The sequence below is a fragment of the Ylistrum balloti genome, unplaced genomic scaffold (assembly GCF_031769215.1).
Source record: "Ylistrum balloti isolate Yb309-2 unplaced genomic scaffold, AGI_CSIRO_Ybal_v1 Utg371574, whole genome shotgun sequence".
Lineage (NCBI taxonomy): Eukaryota > Metazoa > Mollusca > Bivalvia > Pectinida > Pectinidae > Ylistrum > Ylistrum balloti.
The window spans coordinates 296,296-321,137 of NW_026782809.1; the positions used below are offsets into that span (position 1 = coordinate 296,296).

Genomic DNA, 24,842 nt, shown 5'->3' on the forward strand with positions numbered 1-24,842 from the left:
AGTTAAAGGGATTATAATAGTAAACGAAATTTATACCTGGATTGAGTTTTCGTCATTAGTCTACAAAAAGAAATTTTCGATAATCTAATAGAAAATATATTTTTTAATTCCACCAATCTTAAACCTCCACGATCTGACTACTTTGTTCCTGATTGCAAAATGGCGCTGCCCAGTGTTTGATTTCGTCTGCTTGTTTGCAACGTCATCTAAAGTTGATTCATTGCTTTCAAGTAGTCCCTAGAACGATTTCCACCCGTCAATGAAGGCGCCGTAGACTGATTTATATTCAAAAGATGTTCCAGATTAATTTTGTTGCAATGTTATTGTATTTGGCTGTGATATTTACACTGTCCGTGTTAACATCTTTGGCCTTCAATCCGTTTATGGATAGTGATCTACACTCCATTGACTGGGCTGGTCCTTCGTCAATCGACCAGGTATATTTAAAAAAAAAATCCTTAGATATCATATAATCTTTCACAGATTTTATTCTGACTATATGTTTCTCTGCTGTCAGCTCATTTATATAGGTTAAGTAACATGGTGTATGTTGTTTGCAAGTTCACCTGTTCATTGCAGCTTTATAGCAGTCATGTGAATAATATGTCAGACACCTTCACAGTGCCTTGAAAGAGCGAAGCTGATATTCTTTGTTGAAATATCATGCAAATAAAGTTTAGATATATTATGGTTGAATTGTTAGTATATGCTTCAAGAAATGAAGAAAATTGACTCTAAAGTGAGTGATCGATCATGCATATATTGTGATGTTGTTGTTGTTTGTGTATATGTTGTGACCACATGATATTGGTTGCCTGGCATTATATGCCAGGTACTTAAAGGAATAAAGAAATTTTAATTCATGCCAATTTCGTTGGTATAAAATCATGTTTAGTTAAAAATGAAATAAGTCAAAACAAATTCATGTAAGCAAAACTGCTTTGATAGTATTTTTCATTAACATTAGCTCTGGGTAAAATGCAGAGCACCTAGATAATGTACATTGTGTGCTACATCAAATTTTCTCAAATGGATCAAGTCATTGGATCTTGTCCTGGTAATTAATATAAATGTTTCCAATGTTAAAGATCTGAAGTTCAATTGTCCATTATGGGTTCCCTGTAGTTACACAATATATATAGATGTGGTAGGTTTTTCCAATATTGATCAAGGCTGGAATCAAAAATCTATGTAGATCTTTCTTTAACTCTAAGGTACAATGGAGGAAGGAATATTTCCATATGATCAGAAAGTTCTTTGTTATTTAGTTTTAGTTTGTATTCCCTTCTAGTAATGTTTTCAGTGTCAGAAGTTATGAAAGTTGACACCGCAGGATCAAGGATCATATATTTAGATTTTTCCATCATAATTTTGTAGAGTTCAGTCATATCTCCCTTGGCTGTTCAATAGGCTGATGCTGGCAATTCTAGATGCTGTAGTATCTCTGGGTAGAATAAATTGATGATCCCTGTTATTAGCTCAGTACTGCTCCTTTGGACATTTTGTAATAATTGTAAGTGTTTAACCAGATGGCGGCTCCAAGCTTGGTTAGCTTACTCAAGGTGGAGTTTCACAAGACCTTTGTATAGAGGTTTGCATGTAGGTGGATCCATGCATGTATGTTGCTAGTACCCTCATTCAATTGATCACAATTTGCACTCACTGATGAGTGACATGTAACATGTAACAGCAGTGTTTCTTGTATTTTTCACAAAATATTTAATCTGCTAGTGTATATTTTGATCCACAGTTTTATTCAGAGAGTAATTAAAGTCTTTGTCCATACTATTCCAGCCTTCTTATTTTAGGCTTTAAGGCCATGTCTATGCAATTTTTGCTTTTTTGAGGTTATATGATACAATTGTTTTTATTTTATTTCATTAACACAGATTGAAGATAGCAAGAATGTTGTTGTGATGAAAACAGGGGCTAACGAGAAGTATAAATGTGTTTTGCCTGATACCAAAGATTCTGAAGATGATGTAAGTACAGAGCCCAGTTTTAAGTAGTAATTTATAAACTTTTATAATTCAGACTGTAGTTTTTCATTTCGTTGGGTATTGATGTCAGTTTTGAACAGTTTCATGAATAATCTGCAGGAATGTACTTAAGATACACATTTTGTATTGGAGATATGGCAGACTTCTCAGGTAACATAACAACAGATAAAGTAAATATTAGACAAGAATAGTACAATGTAAAACATTGATATACTTTATACCCAGGTAATTACAACTTCTGTGGGATTACTTTGAAAAATTGTTCTGATAAAAGTACTTTGAAATCAAAACTGAGAGGCAATTACTATTTTGATGTAACATGATATCTATTTTATTATAATAACTCCATCTTTTTATTTGACCATCATTCTGACAGTCATCAAAGAGGAATTATGCTGGGCCTACACCTGATGAGTTAATGGAATCTCTGTTTCAACAGAAAACTTGTTCATACAGGGTAAGTACTATAGATGTATGTTTCTTTTTATTTCATAGGGTACATGTATTACAAAAGTAAAATTATATATTGGTATTGTAGTTCAAAGATATTTTGTGTTTTTATAGCATGTACCTGGTAAAAATATATATAGACATAGGTAATTTGTTTAATAACAGTTTGTTGTTCATATTCTAGAAATTTAGCTAGAACATCATTAGGAATATATCATATGGAAAGGTATATCCATTGGCATCATTCCATAGTCTTTCTCCTTGGATAAAACAGCATCGTTGTATGATAAAACACCTGTATGATGCAGTTTAATTCATTGTTTGGCTCTACTATATCTGATTCTAAATTTGTGTTGAAATGTGCTATTCACTTGAGGTACAAATTATCAAATTATCCAATTATCAACCCCTCCCATAGGGATCTGTGAAGACTCTACATGTATATACTGTTGCTTAGTCTCAATCTGTCCTTCCATTTATCTGTCTGTCTGTCCATCCTTCCCTTCTTGATCTTGTCTGGGTTCATTTTACTGCACTACCTGTCACTGAAACTTCAAACTTGGTGGTATGAGTCAACAAAGGTAAGGTGGTATATCATATAGCAAAAGTACGTCACTTTGATCTACATTTTTACCTTTGACTCACATCAAACAAAAAAATACTTGCAGTGTGAGTTGACCTATAGGTTAGACACTGTGTCATAACCTACATTTCGACCTTAGACTTACACCAAAGAGTTTGTCAAGGCTCCATTTACCATTCTTCCCGTCACTGGAACTTAATACTTGGAGAAATGGTTGACATGGTTGAGGCGATGTGTCATGTAGATTACTTTCACCTACATTTAGGTTTCAAGCCTGAACTGGGAATGGGTGATACCATCAATTCAAATCTGTGATATTTCCTCTTCGAATTGATGATATCATTTCTTGGCTTGAACTTCTGATTTCACATACTTGGTACTAAAATTAGTGTAGAGTTGTAGAGCAACTTTATAAAATCAAATTACATGCAAACATGTAGTGTTAATGTAATTTCCTACTGTCCTGGCTCTCTCCTAGTGTACTGTGTGTCCTCTTGAGTACCAGGAAATATTGTGTACTGCTGGACATCAGTCAGAAAATACAGGATGTACTGGTTTCCTCTATTTGTATAACAGTGTCTTGGTTTTGGTATACAAATCTGGCAGTTTTACAAGTTTTGTTGCAAGGGAAATGAAAATTAAATGAAAAAGGTACTGTAGATACTACTGTTATGGATAGGGTTTGTCTGGTGGAGAGGGGGGGAAGAATGACAGTTTTACTTCAATATGATAAATCATATACTATCAAAACGTCTAATTACACATTGTACTTAATGTGTTGTATTGCTATTTATAACATATTTTACTTTAAATAATGCATTAGCTTTGCATTGTGCAAAGGAAGTGTGTTGAACATGCATTTGTATAATGTCAAAATTACATAAGTAGGTGTAGCCTGGTGAAATTTCCCTTTAGCACATGTGTAGTGGTACATGTGTAGTGGCACATGTGTAGTAACACAAGCATTAAATAAAACTTTAAAATCTGGAGTAACTGTTAGATAACCAGATTTCTTGTATGTTTGTTTAAATGTTGTTCTAACTTTTGCTAGCACATATGCTTTAAAGTGTGATGATGATCTCTGACAAACATTTCAGATTGAAAGTTACTGGACATATGAACTGTGCCATGGCAAGCATATGAAACAATATCATGAAGATAAAGAACTGAGTAATGTAAGTAAGACTTAAACAGTTAATTAATTAACTCATATTATTTTTTTATCAATCAATCACTGTGTAACTCAGTGAAATAGATTTTGTTTTATTTATTTGAAATCATCTTTCTTAATATCAAATATTGTGCAATAAAAGTCTTGTTTTATGAAAAAAATACTCACATTTAACTTTTCTTTTTGTAGAAAAAGGCTCCCCCTCAGGAGTATTATCTGGGGTTTGCTAAACGGGGTTCAAAAAAAGGTATGATATAAATTATTCAAATTAAATTCTAAATGTTTTTTGTTAAAGGCTTTTTAAGAGGTATGTTCTTGTTGCATTGAGAAGAAATTGAAAGGGGCAGAATTCCATTATTTGAGTTTATAAATGGATACTTAAAAATATTTTGTAGAATTGTTCAAGATTTACATATCTGTAATATTATTTTAGGGGAACAATTTGCTGCCCGAGAGAGAGTGAGATGTGCATGTACATTGTGATATTCATATCAAAACTGAAATTGATTTCACATTGAAACTGAAATTTTAATTGGAAACCGTGTGCCAAACAGTGTTATATATGTTCAGATACAGATAAAAAATATTGATGCTTAAAAAGAGAGTTGGGTATGGCTTTGTAATGAAGATTGTAATAATTTCTTACATGATAAATTGCTTAAGTAGTATCCTATCTTTTGAGAGAGTTTACAAACAATCTCAATACTCAGTCTGTAATGATAAAATGTTTTTATAAAGCATACATGTGAGAGAGTTCAATCTCCCAGTCTGTAATGATTGTAGTGTGAGTGTTCAATCTCCTAATCATTAATGATTGTAGTGAGAGAGTTCAATCTCCTAGTCTGTAATGATTGTAGTGAGAGAGTTCAATCTCCCAGTCTGTAATGATTGTAGTGAGAGAGTTCAATCTCCCAGTCTGTAATGATTGTAGTGAGAGTGTTCAATCTCCTAATCATTAATGATTGTAGTGAGAGAGTTCAATCTCCCAGTCTGTAATGATTGTAGTGTGAGAGTCCAATCTCCTAATCATTAATGATTGTAGTGAGAGAGTGCCTAGTCTATTATTATGAGTTGTTTATCTCATTCTTATTAGGCTATTGTGGCACACAGATTTTATATATTGACAAGGCAAAATTAACTGGGATGATATGTAACAAGAAATTATTGCATATCCTTCATCAGTAATCGGATGATTAAGAATGAATCAGCTTTTTGCCTATTCCTTCATTTGTCAGGCTGTTCCTTCAATGCAAATGACATCCAATGAATGACAGTTTTTTTTTATATACCTGGTACAGTAATGTAAATAAAAAAAAAAAATTAAAAATTTCAGCATTATAAATATTTTTTCCTTTTTGTTACTTACTGGTTTGTGCTTCATGTATACATGTATTTATGTTGCATGTTCATCTGAAGGATTCCATATCTTTCTGGTTATTTGTTGATATTAAGAGAAACCTTCTGTAATTCGGTAACGGTTGTAGTGCCAGATTGACATGCCAGTAATTGATCAATAATTGAAAACATATATTGATGCCTTATCAGTCTCTCAGGACACTAGAAACAAATCTGTACACTTATCAAAACTCACAGATTTAAAATGTTAAATCACATTTTTAAAAACCTAATCAGTTATTTCACAAATAAATAATATGAAATAAAAAAATATTTTGTATGCCAAGTACCTGTACATATGTACCCCAGTATAAGACAAAGGTAACATTTAGAGTGGATAAAATCTCATTGTAACAGAAATCTGGAGAATTTTGTAAAATGATTGAGGTTCTCTGTTAAAACATATCAACAGAATTGAAAAGACATTTAAAGAAATTGTGAAATTTGTGAATTGAATCGAATTTTAAAAATGATGATTTATTATTTACAGATTAAGATCAAGAAAATAGACAATATTGACCTGCCATATTTTGAAGTAAATATGACAGATGGGACAACTTGTGACCTGACACAACAGCCTCGGAAATCTAGATTTCTTTACGTATGTCAGCCTGATGGACGAGGAGAGATCTATGAGTTCAAAGAAGTTTCCACCTGTGAATATGAGATTGTGGTCCTCACTGCAGTACTTTGTTCCAATCCATTATTCAAGTGAGTGTAACTAGATATTCTGATTTAGCCTTCCTTGAAAGTTTGATATAATCCAATCTGTATCAATTTTCAGAAATAAGACTAATGTTTTAGTTAAATTGACCAATTTTTGTTTAAAAATCAGTAAAAAATGGATTTCCATTTTAATGTTCCTGTACAAGAATAATGAAACTCATTTGAGAAATTTTGTAAAATGTATTAAATTTGACTTTTTAGCCCACCATCTAATAGATGGTGGGTTATTCAAATCGCCCTGTGTCCATGGTCCGTCGTCCGTCCGTCCGTCCGTAAACAATTATTGTTACCGCTATTTCTGGAAAAGTACTGGATGGATCTTTCTCAAATTTCATATGCAGGTTCCCCTTGGTCCCTAGTTGTGCATTGTACCTTTTTTGAACTGATTCGCATTCAAGATGGCCGACAGGTGGCCATCTTGGATTTTGGATACAAAAGTTTGTTTGTATTTCTATTTCTGGAAAAGTACTGGATGGATCTTTCTCAAATTTCATATGCAGTTTCCCCTTGGTCCCTAGTTGTGCATTGTACCTTTTTTGGACTGATTCGAATTCAAGATGGCCGACAGGTGGCCATCTTTGATTTTGGAAGTAAAAGTTTGTTACCGTTATTTCTGAGAAAGTACTGGATGGATCTTTCTCAAATTTCATATGCAGTTTCCCCTTGGTCCCTAGTTGTGCATTGTACCTTTTTTGGACTGATTCGAATTCAAGATGGCCGACAGGTGGCCATCTTGGATTTTGGAAGTAAAAGTTTGTTACTGTTATTTCTGAGAAAGTACTGGATGGATCTTTCTCAAATTTCATATGCAGTTTCCCCTTGGTCCCTAGTTGTGCATTGTACCTTTTTTGGACTGATTCGAATTCAAGATGGCCGACAGGTGGCCATCTTGGATTTTGGAAGTAAAAGTTTGTTACTGTTATTTCTGAGAAAGTACTGGATGGATCTTTCTCAAATTTCATATGCAGTTTCCCCTTGGTCCCTAGTTGTGCATTGTACCTTTTTTGGACTGATTCGAATTCAAGATGGCCGACAGGCAGCCATCTTGGATTTTGGAAGTAAAAGTTTGTTACCGCTATTTCTTGGAAAGTACTGGATGGATCTGTCTCAAATTTCATATGCAGGTTCCCCTTGGTCCCTAATTGTGCATTGTACCTTTTTTGGACTGATTCAAATTCAAGATGGCCGACAGGCAGCCATCTTGGATTTTGGAAGTAAAAGTTTGTTACTGCTATTTCGAAAGTACTGGATGGATCTTTCTCAAATTTCATATGCAGTTCCTCCTTGGTCCCTAGTTGTGCATTATACCTTTTTTGGACTGATTCGAGTTCAAGATGGCAGACAGGTGGCCATCTTGTATTTTGGAAGTAAAAGTTTGTTACTGCTATTTCTTGGAAAGTACTGGATGGATCTTTCTCAAATTTCATATGCAGGTTCCCTTTGGTTCCAAGTTGTGCATTATACCTTTTTGGACTGATCCGAAAACAAGATGGCTGACAGGCAGCCATCTTGGATTTTGAGAGTAAAATCTTGTTACTGCTATTTCTTGGAAAGTACTGGATGGATCTTTCTCAAATTTCATATGCAGATCCCCCTTGGTCCCTAGTTGTGCATTGTACCTTTTTTGGACTGATTCGAATTCAAGATGGCAGACAGGTGGCCATCTTGTATTTTGGAAGTAAAAGTTTGTTACTGCTATTTCTTGGAAAGTACTGGATGGATCTTTCTCAAATTTCATATGCAGGTTCCCTTTGGTTCCAAGTTGTGCATTATACCTTTTTGGACTGATCCGAAATCAAGATGGCTGACAGGCAGCCATCTTGGATTTTGAGAGTAAAATCTTGTTACTGCTATATCTGAGGAAGTACTGGATGGATCCTTCTGATATTTCATAGATATTGGTTTCCCTTGGTCCCTAGTTGTGCATTGTACCTTTTTTGGACTGATTTGAAATCAAGGTGGCCCACAGGCAGCCATCTTGGATGTCGACAGTAATACATCACAAGCATATTGTCCATTATCCACCTGTAACTGACTGCTATCTAATAATACTTTGGGATCTTTTTCAAATGATATTTGCTAATAGGTGCTTAATAAAAATATCTTGTGCAATCATTGAGTACATCCAATGAAGACCAGTTCATGAACATTTACAACACCTGTAACAAACAAAAAAAAATAAACAAATTTTCAAGAACTGAAAACAGATCCTCAAATGGTGGGCGCCAAGATCCCTCTGGGATCTCTTGTTTTGTTTTACTACATGTACAAGAATTGTACAAATGACACACATATGGATAGCAGCTATTTATTCTGTGGTAGATTGCTCATGTACAAATCTACTTTTGATATTTTCTGTACAAATGAAATATTCAACTTCTGTTATCTATACAAGTGATCATTATAAGATCTTCTGATTTATCTAATTATGGGGCTGCTGCACCTCCCCGTCTTGATTAGGACTTTCCTTTTGATTGCTTTGAATTTTTCTAAGTCACCTCCGAAGCTTCAAATTTTAGGCCCTTAGCATCACTGACAAGACCTAGAAGGACGAAACAGCTGTATAATGCAGTTTAATTCATTTTTTGGCTCTTCTGTATCTCACGCTAAATTATGAAAAAGTGTGATTCACTTGCATGTCTTTTGTACAATCTTTATACTATAATTATGAACAAGTATGTGCTAACTCACCAATAAAGGTGTTATCATTATAAACATTGTGTGTGCTTAGTCCCTGTATCAAATGTCTTTGTAACCTTGAATACTGTTGACATTAGATAACAGAACAATATATCTTTGACTTTTGACCAGACCCAAAAACCCACCTGTATCCAAGATAGCCTGTCATGCTGTTGATGGTTCTCCTGACAAGCCAACAGTGTTAAAGCAATGGGACACAGAGGAAAACAATTATCAAACTCAACTTGTAAGTACACAAAAACTGCTCAGGTTCATTTTGAGAAAAGAGATGTTAAAATTAAATAAATAAATAAATAAATAAAGAAAACAAAAACACACAAGACATAGTTCACTTTCAAAGATAAACAAAACTCATGTTAGGTGAGAATTCCGCCATTGGAATGTTTTAGTAAACCGTAAGGTTTAAAGTAAATAACTGATGAACTGATAGTGTACCTGGTAATACAACGTTACAGTAACATTTCAATTTATGCTACGCAGGTAACTGCAGAGATAAAGCATTGTAATATCCATACCAAACATTGACAGGCCCTCTCTACATTTTGTATCTGAAATATAATACTTCGTCTGTGAATTGTGAACAAAGGGATCAGTTGCTTGCAATTTTTAATTTTAAGTGGTTTGAAAATTCAACTGTGTATTGTCTGCTTCCTAACAGAATAAAGAAAAAGTTATAGTTAAGCCTGGAAATATCCAGGTAGAGATTGAGAATGTAGAACCAGCCACTCCAGAGCCACCACAACAGGCTCCCAAAGTCTCAGCCCCAGACACCACACTTGGAGATACAACTGACAAACAAGTGCTCCGGGACTTTCTCTCTGGTAGTCACTGCTTACAAGGGGTAAGGCATTAGTTTACAAGCTATTTACAGGGAGTAAGACATTCACACTCTATAACATGCTTGAGGTTCACTCTGTTCAACTTATTTACATATGAATAAGATATATGGAGTTCTCACACTATTTACAAGGTTTAGGGTTTCCCCAGAAAAGTTTTCTCATCTTGTCAGAAGTATCAAAAACTGAGTTTTTTTTTTCTGGGAATCTTTTTTTTTATCAGTATTCTTTTCTATGGCAGAAGGCTTCATTCACTAATACTTTAATTCATAATTGAGAGGAATATATGAAAATATGATTGACATAAAATTTTGTGTATCAAAAGAAATCTCATCACAGAAAAATTGATCAGAGTGAAGTAATTGAAAATCTTTGTATGGATTGGTCTAGCAGAATTAAATGTATGTGGTTCTGCACCTTTCAGGGGTCTGGGTGGTGGAAGCATGAATTATGCTATGGAAAATATGTTAAACAATTCCATGAGGTAAGTGATATTTATATTATATAGGTTTGAGAGAAGATGATAAATTTCTTTATTTTTCTTATTATATCTAGATCAAATGTATCGGGAATATTTTCAAGGAAGCAATTTTGTAATTTTTTTTCCTTTTACATCCTTTTTTTTTTAACAATGTGTTTGCAATTTATGTGCATATTTTTGTTATGCTCTTAGAAAATTTTCGGGGAGCATATAGTCACCGCCTTGTCTGTCTGTCTGTCTTTCCATCAATCCTTTCGAGTCAGGAGCATAACTTTGCGAGGATTATGACACTTGGTGTGTACATTGGTCATACTAAGGGGATGTGCAGTATACCAAATTCAGGGCCCACAACCCCTTAATTACAGAATTATTGTCCATTGTTTAAATTTTGTGTCCAATAAAGTCATTTCCGAGGAGTTTCACTGATACTATTGTGTATATTTGAAGGAATGTTTGGAATGTTGAAATGAAATAACTTTTTTGTAGGATCCAAATGGGAGAACTGATGTTTTCCTTGGATATTGGAATGAACAGAAACATCTAGAATGGTTAACAAATCACCCTTCAAAGAAACCAGCAGAAATAGGGAAAAGAAAGTAAGAAATCACTTATTCTCCTGAAAGGAAGGAAATACAATCTGTTATACCTGAGACAGGGAAGTCCTGTAGGGAGGGACATACAATCTGTTATACCTGAGACAGGGAAGTCCTGTAGGGAGGGACATACAGTCAGTTATATCTGTGACAGGGATGTCCTGTAGGGAGGGACATACAATCTGTTATATCTGTGACAGGGATTTCCTGTAGGGAGGGACATACAGTCAGTTATATCTGTGACAGTGATGTCCTGTAGGGAGGGACATACAATCAGTTATATCTGTGATAGGGATGTCCTGTAGGGAGGGACATACAGTCAGTTATATCTGTGACAGGGATGTCCTGTAGGGAGGGACATACAGTCAGTTATATCTGTGACAGTGATGTCCTGTAGGGAGGGACATACAGTCAGTTATATCTGTGACAGGGATGTCCTGTAGGGAGGGACATACAATCAGTTATATCTGTGACAGGGATGTCCTGTAGGGAGGGACATACAATCAGTTATATCTGTGACAGGGATGTCCTGCAGGGAGGGACATACAATCTGTTATATCTGTGACAGGGATGTCCTGTAGGGAGGGAAATACAATCAGTTATATCTGTGACAGGGATGTCCTGTAGGGAGGAACATACTGTCAGTTATATCTGTGACAGGGATGTCCTGTAGGGAGGGACATACAATCTGTTATATCTGTGACAGTGATGTCCTGTAGGGAGGGACATACAATCTGTTATACCTGAGACAGGGATGTCCTGTAGGGAGGGACATACAATCTGTTATATCTGTGACAGTGATGTCCTGTAGGGAGGGAAATACAATCACTTATATCTGTGACAGTGATGTCCTGTAGGGAGGGAAATACAATCTGTTATATCTGTGACAGGGATGTCCTGTAGGGAGGGACATACAATCACTTATATCTGTGACAGGGATGTCCTGTAGGGAGGGAAATACAATCAGTTATATCTGTGACAGTGATGTCCTGTAGGGAGGGACATACAATCTGTTATATCTGTGACAGTGATGTCCTCTAGGGAGGGAAATACAATCACTTATATCTGTGACAGGGATGTCCGGTAGGGAGGGACATACAATCAGTGATATCTGTGACAGGGATGTCCTGTAGGGAGGGACATACAATCAGTTATATCTGTGACAGTGATGTCCTGTAGGGAGGGAAATACAATCAGTTATATCTGTGACAGTGAAGTTCTGTAGGGAGGGAAATACTATCAGTTATATCTGTGACAGGGATGTCCTGTAGGGAGGGACATACAATCAGTTATATCTGTGACAGTGATGTCCTGTAGGGAGGGACATACAATCAGTTATATCTGTGACAGTGATGTCCTGTAGGGAGGGACATACAATCAGTTATATCTGTGACAGGGATGTCCTGTAGGGAGGGACATACAGTCAGTTATATCTGTGACAGGGATGTCCTGTAGGGAGGGACATACAATCAGTTATATCTGTGACAGTGATGTCCTGTAGGGAGGGACATACAATCTGTTATATCTGTGACAGGGATGTCCTGTAGGGAGGGACATACAATCAGTTATATCTGTGACAGTGATGTCCTGTAGGGAGGGACATACAATCTGTTATATCTGTGACAGTGATGTCCTGTAGGGAGGGACATACAATCAGTTATATCTGTGACAGTGAAGTCCTGTAGGGAGGGACATACAATCTGTTATACACATATTTATATATAACTAATCACTTTTCTTTTGCAGGTCATTACATTATCTCTATGTTGATGGAGAAGTGTGTGATTTAACTGGTAAAAAAAGATTAGCAGAAGTTAGATTAAAGTAAGTATATTCTCAGAAGTAGGTACCACATTTATCCTGCAATAAACCTTGAGGCCAATATAGAGGGGTGAGGCATAATGCTTTTTTTATCATCAGGCATAGACTTATCGTGATATAGATATTGTATCTTCTGTAAAATGATTATATAGTTACCATTGTGTCTGACATGGTTTAACCATCTCCTCAGAATATACATATATCTAAAATTACTGATCTGTACTCTGTATATTATTTGGCACCATTTGTAGATATGTATCGTCTGGGGTTTTCAAGTGTGTACCTTATCCTGCAGATATCTAGATAATTCCTATTATTTGTTACCATGAGGAGAACACAGTGGTACATTTGTATCAACGATGACCAGTTCACGCTCAGATTAACAAGTTTACTAAGTGTGTTTACTCTGGTTTTCAGATGTGTTCCTAATCCTGGACAGCCACATTCAGTCTCTATATATCTAATGGAACCTAAAGTTTGTGAATATATTTTAGGAGTAAGTAGTCCTTCTTTAATACATTTGAATACAAGCAGAATAGTAAGCATCATTTCAGTCAAAGTCTTTCCCGTGTAGGTCTGCAGAAATTCTATGCATGGTAGTGTGTGGGTGCTGTAGAAATCCGGCTTATCACATGATACTATTTCAACATATTGAGTGGTACCTGTTGGACAAACATAAAGTCCCCTATTTTGAATATTTTACTTGAATAGTCATTGTCTATGATCTAAAATTTTGGTAAAGGTAAGAAAAGTGTTTAAGTTGAGAAATTTTAAGAATGAAGTTTACTATTATCATTGCACTAAATTCTATAATTATTATTTTCTGTTAGAATGCTCATTCATGTATTGATAATATTAACTCATCGTAAAAGAATTGACAATGTAAGTTATAAAAGAATTGACAATGTGAGATATAAAAGAATTGACAATGTAAGTTATAAAAGAATTGACAATGTAAGTTATAAGAGAATTGACAATGTATGTTATTTGTATTTTCAGATTGAGTCCCCTCTGTTCTGTAGTATACTAGATCGAGCAGATGACAATGGTTTAATCAATAATAAAATCAATGTGTAGCGAATACCAGGACATGGAGAGTAAACGCACGAGACAACAAACACAGTTGGATAAAATCGGGAACGGAGGCTAAAGCTATTTTTTACCACAGCAAAATGGCATTTTACAATCATTTTTCTCACAACGAACCAGATTGGATAAAATTCAAGGCTTATAATGTTGTCATGTGTAAGTTTTTCTGTGTCCATTAAAACAAGTGCCTTTATTTTATAAGTTGATCATGTTTTGTTTCAGTTATTGAAACGATGGACATTAAGTTAAGTCTTAGAAACATTTATTTAGCTCTTCCTGATCTCATTTGAAAACTGAATATTTACTAGTATTGTATTGAAATTAAGCTTCTGTACTTTGTCATTGTACATCCATGTTGAATAGTTTCACTAACATGTAAAAGATACAAAAGCTTGTTTGCTTGTAAGTGTGGACAAGTCTTGTCATGTTCACCTGCTATTTCATCCTCAATACTCCACGGGTTATAATAACTTTCGCTCTCTGCACCCCTGGAACAGATGATGGCAAAATTGAAGGTTCCATGTGCGACACCTGGTGAACAAGACAATGTACATCAAACAAATCTTGAGGTTGCTGCACGGTATATTGTAATGGCTTTGAAGTTGGATGTATCTCTGAATTTTTTTTCAACAGGAGCGTATCAGCCTGTGATTGGTATTTGTAAGTTTTTTCTCCAGGAACCAATCCAATTACTTCAATTGTGCCTTCAATTTCGCCATGACATGTTTCAGGAGTGTTGAGAGCGAAAGTGATCCACTGAAGTATCGAGGATGGCTATTTATTTATAAATCTTGTGGCATTATGTTATTATAGCTAGTGACAGATTCAATGTACCTTTAATATCAAAACACAAATGATTTTTTTCTAATGTATACCAGAATACAGAGAGTATAGGTTGAAATAATATTTCTTTGAATATATGTATATGCTATAATTTTTCAGTTGATTTCTGTGAAAATCTTGATAAATTCATTTGTCTAAGTGAAAATTATTTGATTTATGATATTCTTAAAACTTGGCTTAACACGACCAATTTATATTTAGATTCTTGGTAAAACCGTCCTTTCAAACTTATGCTGCTATATCATTTCAGGGGAGATAATAAGTATCACTTAGTTTTTGTACATGTGAAATGACATATCTTTTTGTGGGGCTCAGTTTTTTTAGTTTGAAAAAAAAAATTATTTCCTAGACATCTGATTTTATTGATAAATTAGCGCAATAAATCTTTTCTTAATCTGAACATTTTGTGGACATGAATTTAAGAGTATGAAATCATAGACAAGAAATACCCCACTAAAATCAGTAAGGATACAAGTTTCAAGTTTTACTATATCCAAATGCAATACAGCATATAAGTACAAGTACATTGTATACGTAATTAAATGATCAAAATTAATAAATGTAATGTACAGAAGTCAATCAGAATTGCAATACTATATTCAAAGATTTCTCATACACAGATAGAATATAAATACATGTAGTTATTTACCTATATCTGATTAATGTATGAAAGTATATGTCATTAAGAGACTGAACTTTGTAGACAACTGTAAAAGTCTCTATAAGCAGTCAAATTTGCAACTGCCTGTGGTCGGTCAGAGAACTCCTCAGACATTTGTTAAAGTATTATTTTAATTTTCATTCCTATATTTATTATAGAAATTTTGATACTGCATCTTATTTGTAATTTTCATGGGGGTTATATTTTCAGTCTTCTTAGGGGTTTATATCAAATGCAGGTATATGAAAAAATCATATCCACATACAATGTTTTGAGGAGACATTTCAATTCACAGAGGTAATATTTCCAAGTGAACTTTAATATACCGGTAAGCCTTGAAATATAGGGCTCCAACTTTGAAAGCCATTAGTATTAAACTATTTTTGTTTATCACTACTGTAAACTTAAAAGTTAAATAGCAGTGTCAAAACTTGGTATGCAAATAGTCTTCTGTAGTAAAAGGTATAGATTTCCTGTGGAATAAAACTTGAAAAATGTGTTCACTTGAAGATTGCATTACACTTTTTTGACTTGCATGATAAACTTATTGAAATTCAATAGAAAAAGATTATGTAACCTTTCTTACTTATACGGGTTCAGAATTTTATCTATTAAATTGATCAGTCAGTAGAGCCTTACACACCAACCTCAAGTAAAGATCTGAGATTACAGGTTATAAGGGCAGTTTGTGTTCGTTAGGATTGACTTGAAAACAACTGTCTATCCAGGATATGTTTGCTATTTTAAATTAAATAAAATGTTCTACATAAGTTATAGTCAAGGAGAAATCCAAGTTTCATTTCAACAAATGTTTTGTATTTTGAAAGCTGTATATTTAATATGTGTTGGCCTACATTTGTTTATTCACATTTTTGTATTATGTCTTAAAGATGTTATATCCAAATAGCTGATCAGCTGCTATTGGCAAATGACAAATAAATCTTTTAAAGCAAGCATCCATTTTCTGGGTTATAGCCTCCCCCACAGAGACACTAAATATGAGGCATGAAACTGGAATTACTGTCATTTTTTCAATAAATTTTATCTACTGTTAAACCATTAATTGATGGTCCATTGTACGAGCAACAAAATCAATTGTAACATGTAAGCTTTCTGTATTTAACAAATCTATTTTTAGTCTCCTCTCCTAATCAATAATTATAAACTTTGATGACCATGCATAATATGTATTGTTGGCAGATTCATACTTGTAGAACATGTGCTCCCAATTACAATTGTGATTGGTATGCCAACATGTTCAGTATTATGATACCTCATTGATGTTTTATTGTCTATTCAAGGAAACATTTTGTGCTGTGCAATTTTGCCTGTTCTCACCTCTTTGCCTAAAGGGTGAAATAGAAGGTTGACAAGCTCTGAAAGCTGAAATACAAATGTACTGTATATTTCTTTTCACAGTGGGGTGATAATTAAAATTAATGTGAGGGTGAAATAAAACCCATCGCCAGCATTCCCCGTTCACAGTGTTCTATTACGGAAATTCAAGTAATCTGAATATTTATATTATGCAATATTTTTTGTTCAGAATATCATAATTTTGAAATGTTCAAAAATGTGTTCCAGGTGTATGTATTATTCTTGATAATGTAATTCTATATTTGTGTGTGATTCTAATGCCAGACATGTCTAAACCTGATTAAATATATATATAAAAAAAATAACAAAACAAAAAAGACAAAACAAATGCAGTGTTTTCTTATGTGTATTTCAATTACGATCAATAATTTGAATTTTCATTAATACCACTTAACATTCAAAAACATAAGTCTTTGACTGGAATTCAATTAAACACCTCATAGTCCTCCATGGCCTGTATGCTACAACTCTTGACTAGGATTTGTACACCTGTGTTCTCCTATTGTTAACTAATACCTGTTTACATCATTGTAATACTGATTTATTGGAATTATAATACCTAGAAAATTTATTTGATAAAGAACAATCTTCAATAGGAATTCAATACATTATAATATTTAAGCACGGTCAGGAGTCTCCAACATGAACAAGCTGTTTCCCTATATTTCCTCCCTTCATCATGGAAACAAATGCCTTGCCAGCATTCTCGAGTCCTTCTTCAATGGTTTCTCTAACCTGAAATTGAACAGAAGCGGACTATTAACTGAATACTGAAACATGTGCATTGGGATACATATATATGTACCGTGCTGAATCAAGCTGTCAGAGTTAAACTAATGCCAACCTTGGTTGTTACAGCCATCATGTGTTTAAGATGATAACTAAACCCTCATCTAACAGCCAATTAGCATTAATGTGCCTCACCTAACAGCCAATCAGCATTAAAGTACCTCATCTAACAGCCAATCAGCATTAATGTACCTCATCTAATGGCCAATCACCATAAATGTACCTCATCTATTGGCCATGTGTTCCCCATTTCTAGCTAAATATGTGTATGTTTCCCAATGCAACACAATGTCTAATGATGTCCAACAGCTAAGAATGGACAAGAATTTAACAATAACCTTATCTTTGAACCTTGCGTTGACCTTGACCTTTTGAGTATTGAAATGATATCTACACTGCTTTAATATGATACACTTAACAATTCTTAATAAGTATTACAAGAGAGGCAGTTGATAAATTCATTGTCAGGGCAACCATACCAATGTTTATACCTGATTGTATCAGTCCCAGCTGCTCTCCAGGTATGTAACATTTGACCTACTTAACATACTCTTGACTTATTCAGGTAGTAGAGAACTGACATTGTTATCTTTACCTGTATTTTGTTTGGCATTCATGATGAATTCTTCAATGAATATGAGTATTCAGCCATAAAGCAGATCTTCCCAGACAAGGAAAGATGCTTAAATATAACAAGACACTTGGTTGAGAATTGACTCTTTCTGAAACTCACCTTTAACTTCCCTTGAAGTGTCCACTCCACCAGCTGTTTCATTCCAGACTCAAACTTGTCAGGATAGTTAAGCACCAGGTACCGTTCCCTACAAGAGATGACAAATATTTACACATCCTCAGAGGTGAATGTAGGTGGAGGATGAAAAGATGAAGACAAGATTCTACAGGGAGCGACATTCAGCGAGTAGAGCTTTGAAAATATTGGGGTTTTTTTTACCTGGTGATATTTCTGTCTGTTAGAATTGTCTGCACAACTTCAGGGATCGGAGGAGGATAAGGAACATCTTTATTGTAGATAGCTATTTGACCACACAATATCACATGTGAACCAGTATTCATCTGTTTAAAGAAAACAATTTTTTTCCAGTTTAAAATTCAAATCAAGCAATTATTTCAACATTATGAGATTGCAATATTTTGTATTGTGCCTCATATTGCAGTACTACTGCTGTATACAACAAGAGGCCTAGCAGCATTGAATGTCATGCAAAATAAGCAATATTGAATATAAAGGTTAAAGGGTTGTTATCAAGTGTCATGAAACAGAAATTGTGACATTGAATATAGTCAGCCTGTGTAAATACATGCATATCATCAAATCTGGCATCCTATACCAATAATTCTTACATCTATGAAGAGCAGTAGGACAGTGCTCCTACACCTGTTGTAGGACAGTTACTACACCTGTTGTAGGACAGTGCTCCTACACCTGTTGTAGGACAGTTACTACACCTGTTGTAGGACAGTGTTTCTACACCTGTTGTAGGACAGTGTTTCTACACCTGTTATAGGAAAGTGTTACTACACCTGTTGCAGGACAGAGTTACTACACCTATTATAGGAAAGTGTTACTACACCTGTTGTAGGACAGTATTACTACACCTGTCGTAGGACAGTGTTACTACACCTGTTATTGGACAGTTACTACACCTATTGTAGGACAGTGTTTTTATACCTGTTGTAGGACAGTGTTACTACACCTGTTGTAGGACATTGTTACTACACCTGTTATAGGACAGTGTTTCTACACCTGTTGTAGGACAGTTACTACACCTGTTGTAGGACAGTGTTTCTACACCTGTTGTAGGAAAGTGTTACTACACCTGTTGTAGGACAGAGTTACTACACCTATTGTAGAACAGTGTTACTACACCTGTTATTGGACAGTTACTACACCTATTGTAGGACAGTGTTTTTATACCTGTTGTAGGACAGTGTTACTACACCTGTTGTAGGACATTGTTACTACACCTGTTATAGGACAGTGTTTCTACACCTGTTGTAGGACAGTTACTACACCTGTTGTAGGACAGTGTTTCTACACCTGTTGTAGGAAAGTGTTACTACACCTGTTGTAGGACAGAGTTACTACACCTATTGTAGGACAGTGTTACTACACCTGATTTATGACGATGTTGCTGAGATCACCTCCAACATTATCAAAGTATGCATCAATACCAGAGGGACAAAGTCTGTGTAGCTCAGAGTCCACATCCTTTGTTTTGTAGTTGATTGCAGAATCAAATCCAAGATCTTCAACCAAGAACCGACACTTCTCTTCTGAACCACATATACCTACAACTCTTGAACAGCCTTCTAATCTCCCAATCTGAAAATTGCAATGAAGAACACTTTAAAACAACATTTCCTCTATGCTCTTTAATTGATATGGTAGCTGATTTAATGTGGCCCTGACAGATCAAGAATCTTAATTTCTAATCATCAAGGATTTTAAGTTTTGTATCAATAAAGAAGGTAACAATGAACTCTTTATGCTGGCACTTAATATAGATACACAAATTTGACTGTGTAATGTTCATTCACAAATAAACTTACAAGAACATGCTTGTCCAGAGAATGATCTGCAAATACCTAACATACATCTCACATTCCTGTCAAGTATATAATTTACCAGTACCTTAAATCCTGCTTACCTGTGCATTAAGTGATCAACAAGTACCTGGTGTTCCACTTACCTGTCCATTAAGTGATCAACAAGTACCTGGTGTTCCACTTACCTGTGCATTAAGTGATCAACAAGTACCTGGTGTTCCACTTTCCTATCAGTTAAGTGATCAACAAGTACCTGGTGTTCCACTTACCTGTCCAGTAAGTGACCCAAAACATCCCACTTTCCTGTCCAGTAAGTGGCCCAAAACATCCCACTTTCTGTCCACTTACTTACTGTACTAAAATGAGTAATCCACAAGTACCAGTTTACCTAATACGGTATCCCACTAACCTGTCCTGCAAATTTGCACAAGTACTATGATGTTCCACATACCTGTCTAGCGAGTGAATCAAAAGTACTTAATATCCAAATTACCAGTCAGCAAACACCAACAAGTACCTAGTGTCCCACTTACCAGTCAGCAAACACCAACAAGTACCTAGTGTCCCACTTACCAGTCAGCAAACACCAACAAGTACCTAGTGTCCCACTTACCAGTCAGCAAACACCAACAAGTACCTAATGTCCCATTTACCTCTCTAGTGAGTGATTTTAAAAGTACATAACATCCCACTTACCCAGTAATCCACATGAACCAAATGTCCCACTAACCTGTCTGGCGAGTGTTCCACACGTATTGAATACCCCACTAACCTTTCTAGTGAGTGATCCATAAGTACCAAATGTCTAACTTACCTGTCCAGCGAGTGATCCACAAGTACCTAATGTCTAACTTACCTGTCCAGCGAGTGATCCACAAGTACCTAATGTCTAACTTACCTGTCCAGCGAGTGATCCACAAGTACCTAATGTCTAACTTACCTCTCCAGCGAGTGATCCACATATACCTAATGTCTAACTTACCTGTCCAGCGAGTGATCCACAAGTACCTAATGTCTAACTTACCTCTCCAGCAAGTGATCCACAAGCACCTTATGTCTAACTTACCTCTCCAGCGAGTGATCCACAAGTACCAAATGACTAACTTACCTGTCCAGCGAGTGATCCACAAGTACCTGATGTCTAACTTACCTCTCCAGCAAATGATCCACAAGTACCAAATGTCTAACTTACCTGTCCAGCAAGTGATCCACAAGTACCTAATGTCTAACTTACCTGTCCAGCGAGTGATCCACAAGTACCAAATGTCTAACTTACCTGTCCAGCAAGTGATCCACAAGCACCTAATGTCTAACTTACCTGTCCAGCGAGTGATCCACAAGTACCTAATGTCTAACTTACCTGTCCAGCGAGTGATCCACATGTACCTAATGTCTAACTTACCTGTCCAGTGAGTGATCCACAAGTACCTAATGTCTAACTTACCTGTCCAGCAAGTGATCCACAAGCACCTTATGTCTAACTTACCTCTCCAGCGAGTGATCCACAAGTACCAAATGACTAACTTACCTGTCCAGCGAGTGATCCACAAGTACCTGATGTCTAACTTACCTCTCCAGCGAATGATCCACAAGTACCAAATGTCTAACTTACCTGTCCAGCGAGTGATCCACAAGTACCTGATGTCTAACTTACCTCTCCAGCGAATGATCCACAAGTACCAAATGTCTAACTTACCTGTCCAGCAAGTGATCCACAAGCACCTAATGTCTAACTTACCTGTCCAGCGAGTGATCCACAAGTACCTAATGTCTAACTTACCTGTCCAGCGAGTGATCCACATGTACCTAATGTCTAACTTACCTGTCCAGTGAGTGATCCACAAGTACCTAATGTCTAACTTACCTGTCCAGCGAGTGATCCACAAGTACCTTATGTCTAACTTACCTGTCCAGCGAGTGATCCACATGCACCTGCTGCTCCACTTACAACCATTGTCTGATTGGCTCCATGGGTGATATGGCCCTTTTCTTTGACCCCAAGGTAAGATGTTAGTCCAGAAGCCAAGGACAGTATACTCAGGTATAAGGAAACCTTTCCATTTACTAATGATGAATCTGTCTGTACAATCAACAAAAAATTTCAATATCAAAAACAAAAAAATCAGCAGAATGAAGGGATGCTATATCATGGACAAATATATTTCTCTCTAATTATATACAAGAAGAATATTCCATTACCATGTGACATATTTCCAGATTATAACACATACATAGCTGAACATTCTGAGAATCGAAATATTTACTGACACCTATCCTTTGCCAGAGCTAGCTATTTGGAATGACATTTTTATGATTAGATACCATTAAACTTGATGTTTTACAATGAGTTAAGGTATTCTTCGTCAATAGAAAAAAACCACCTTTACATTTATAGCAGTTGATAACTTAAGTGATATACCTTCCTCAATGGAAAGTGCTCTCCTGGTGTTTCTAAGAAGTATTCAACCCATTGCCAATTAAACCCTGCGTGGACAACATCGCCCTCCTGAAAGGCAGGGCTGGCAGATTTCACTACTACTCCAACTCCTCCAAAGCCTCCAATCCGGTCTCCAATCCCAAAAGGTCCAATATATGTAACACCAGTATCTTCATTCATCCTACATCTCTGAACAGAAGTTAGTACATGTGTTATAGATACTGTCACTTCTGACACAGAGCAAAATCTCCCTATTCAGGATCATCCCGATAATAAATTTGGTTGATCATTTCATTATAAGCCACTGCAATACAATGTTAGAGTCAAACTGTACATGTACAAATGTAGTTTTCACATGATCTTTTTTGGATTATTCATCAGACTTCACAGGAGTTAATGAGTAATTAATAAATCATCTTTTCTTCACAGTGTACATAGTACATCATTGCACTTACATAATTACATCTGTCTGATTAACATATGAAGTCCATCCTTACCATTGCTGGATCTATGGACAAGTATAATGTTTTCAGGAGAACTTCACTGTTCTGTGGATCACAAGGATAATCACACTCTTCATATCCAAAGTTGTCATCTGCTGGCTCCCCATTTACACCTAAGTTGTAAAATATGATTAATATGCTGATTCAAATCTTTGGTGAAATCAGAAACTCATGTGGAGAATTTATGACACCATATGTATAAGGGATGGCAAAAATTACCTAGGTTGATGAACAATTTTGGGGGTAATGCATACCAAAGTACCAACAAGCTTAATCTGTCCATATGATCAACTTTAAAAAGTAGTGTGGCTGGAACTGCACTACCAATAATGTACTTACCAAAGCATGATATGAGAACTGTCAACCCATTAAATGTATTAAAAACTATTTGTAACAACAAAGTATCTTTTAAAGCTTTCTTGTGGAAAATTAAATCATACTTAAAGTCTTAAATAATTCAAATGAAAAACAAACATATATATTAATGGTTTGAAACACATGTAACTGTAATACGAAGGAGAAATGAAAAACACCCTGCCCAAGGTAGGGTTTGAACTAGCAACCATTCGATCAGACACACTACTGCTGGGAAGTTCAAACTAGCCAAGGCTTGTAAGGTGATCTACACTCAACATCTATATTACTCCTTCCATCACAAAGTCTTTGACTTTGAAAACAACGTCAACCTAGATTTGATATCTCCAAGAAAGCAACTCAATCTCTTATAGTTTCTACCCTTGGAGTGGCCAATGGCACCAAACCTGTAATAGGAATGAATAACAAAAAACATCCAACAACTACTAGGGTTTGAACAAGCAGGTCTTTGGTCTCTAGCCAGATAGTCTACTGTTCAACTAATGAGAAATTTGCACTAGCTGAAACTAGTAAAGTGGCCTGTACTCTCAACTTCTTTACAATCAAAAATTCATTGAAATTTCACAATTTTAACAATTAAGAAGGTATCAAGTTCAGGAACTTTCGTCACTTTCTGTGAATGAGAAATGCATCATCCGTTACATGGAAGCTGCTAAAAAGTCACAATTTGGTGTGAAACCTGTCCCATCTGTGAACTGCATTAAAACTGCAAAATTTGGATGTATTTACTATATTTGTTTGAATTTAATTGTGATTAACTATTAAAATGTTCAGAAGTTTTCAAGAAAACACCTATATGACACGATAATAAGAGATAAGATTGAAATGTTATCAAATCTAAAATCCAATCCAAGACTAGTTATGTTGTTTAAGGCTTTATCCATGCATTTTTCATGAAATAAACATTCCAATATATAAAGCTGCTTTTATTTATTCATCAATTTTACAGGATGTATGTCCACTGTTATGGCCTTTTAGCAGACGAGATAATTTGAGGTCAAATTTAAGGTCGTATTTGTGGATATCTTTCATGACAATACTGGTGTTTCATTGATCACTTTATTGAATAAATTTCAAAGAATTCCAATATCTTTATGTATTTGCTTGGTTGCAAATCATCGACGCAGTATTGATATCGAGATACGATTATAAGGGGTCCGAAAGTATAAATAAAGGATAAATTAATGTAATTTGGAAAGGGTTTTAATCTTCAATATCTGCTCCTTGAAATATGTATTAAGTATATCATAACGAATTAAACCTGTATGCGTGTTATAGTTGTCATTTAGCGTAGACGATACAAACCTGGCCTTTTTGTGAAAATAACGTGGTGATTCTTAGCCATTCCACCGTTTTCATGTAGTCCAAGGGCAGCTAACTCTAAGATTAAATGTAAATCGGAGTCATGTGAGCACTTTTCTGAACAAAATTTCTTTCAAGCGTT

General features: G+C 35.4%; 2 protein-coding genes across 2 annotated transcripts; one reads left to right on the forward strand and one right to left on the reverse strand.

Annotated features, from left to right (window-relative positions):
* Window positions 1-197: 197 nt before the first annotated feature.
* On the forward strand, window positions 198-16,303 carry LOC132563059 (endoplasmic reticulum lectin 1-like). The gene is given in 14 exon segments (XM_060227819.1): window positions 198-437; window positions 1,890-1,982; window positions 2,377-2,457; window positions 4,131-4,202; window positions 4,204-4,208; window positions 4,394-4,451; window positions 6,090-6,310; window positions 9,137-9,251; window positions 9,684-9,866; window positions 10,286-10,345; window positions 10,829-10,938; window positions 12,682-12,759; window positions 13,174-13,252; window positions 13,756-16,303. Coding segments are annotated over 14 exon segments (1,377 nt in total). The 5' UTR covers window positions 198-293; the 3' UTR covers window positions 13,834-16,303.
* A 755-nt stretch (window positions 16,304-17,058) lies between these two features.
* On the reverse strand, window positions 17,059-24,756 carry LOC132563060 (prostaglandin reductase 2-like). Its single transcript, XM_060227820.1, has 8 exons — window positions 24,704-24,756; window positions 23,018-23,136; window positions 22,503-22,709; window positions 21,990-22,163; window positions 19,650-19,859; window positions 18,468-18,589; window positions 18,249-18,336; window positions 17,059-17,461 (listed from the first exon to the last, which is right to left on the reverse strand). Exons 1-8 carry the CDS (start codon window positions 24,741-24,743, stop codon window positions 17,354-17,356), a joined length of 1,068 nt encoding a protein of 355 aa, XP_060083803.1. The 5' UTR covers window positions 24,744-24,756; the 3' UTR covers window positions 17,059-17,353.
* Window positions 24,757-24,842: the final 86 nt, after the last annotated feature.

Excerpts from the sequence above, each read along its gene's own strand:
- LOC132563060 (XM_060227820.1), bottom strand. The coding sequence starts at position 24,743 with ATGGCTAAGAATCACCACGTTATTTTCACAAAAAGGCCAG. Across the intron at positions 22,164-22,502 it reads AGCACTTTCCATTGAGGAAG|ACAGATTCATCATTAGTAAA; the intron begins GTATATCACTTA and ends TTGATTGTACAG. Across the intron at positions 18,590-19,649 it reads GCAACATCGTCATAAATCAG|ATGAATACTGGTTCACATGT; the intron begins GTGTAGTAACAC and ends TTCTTTAAACAG.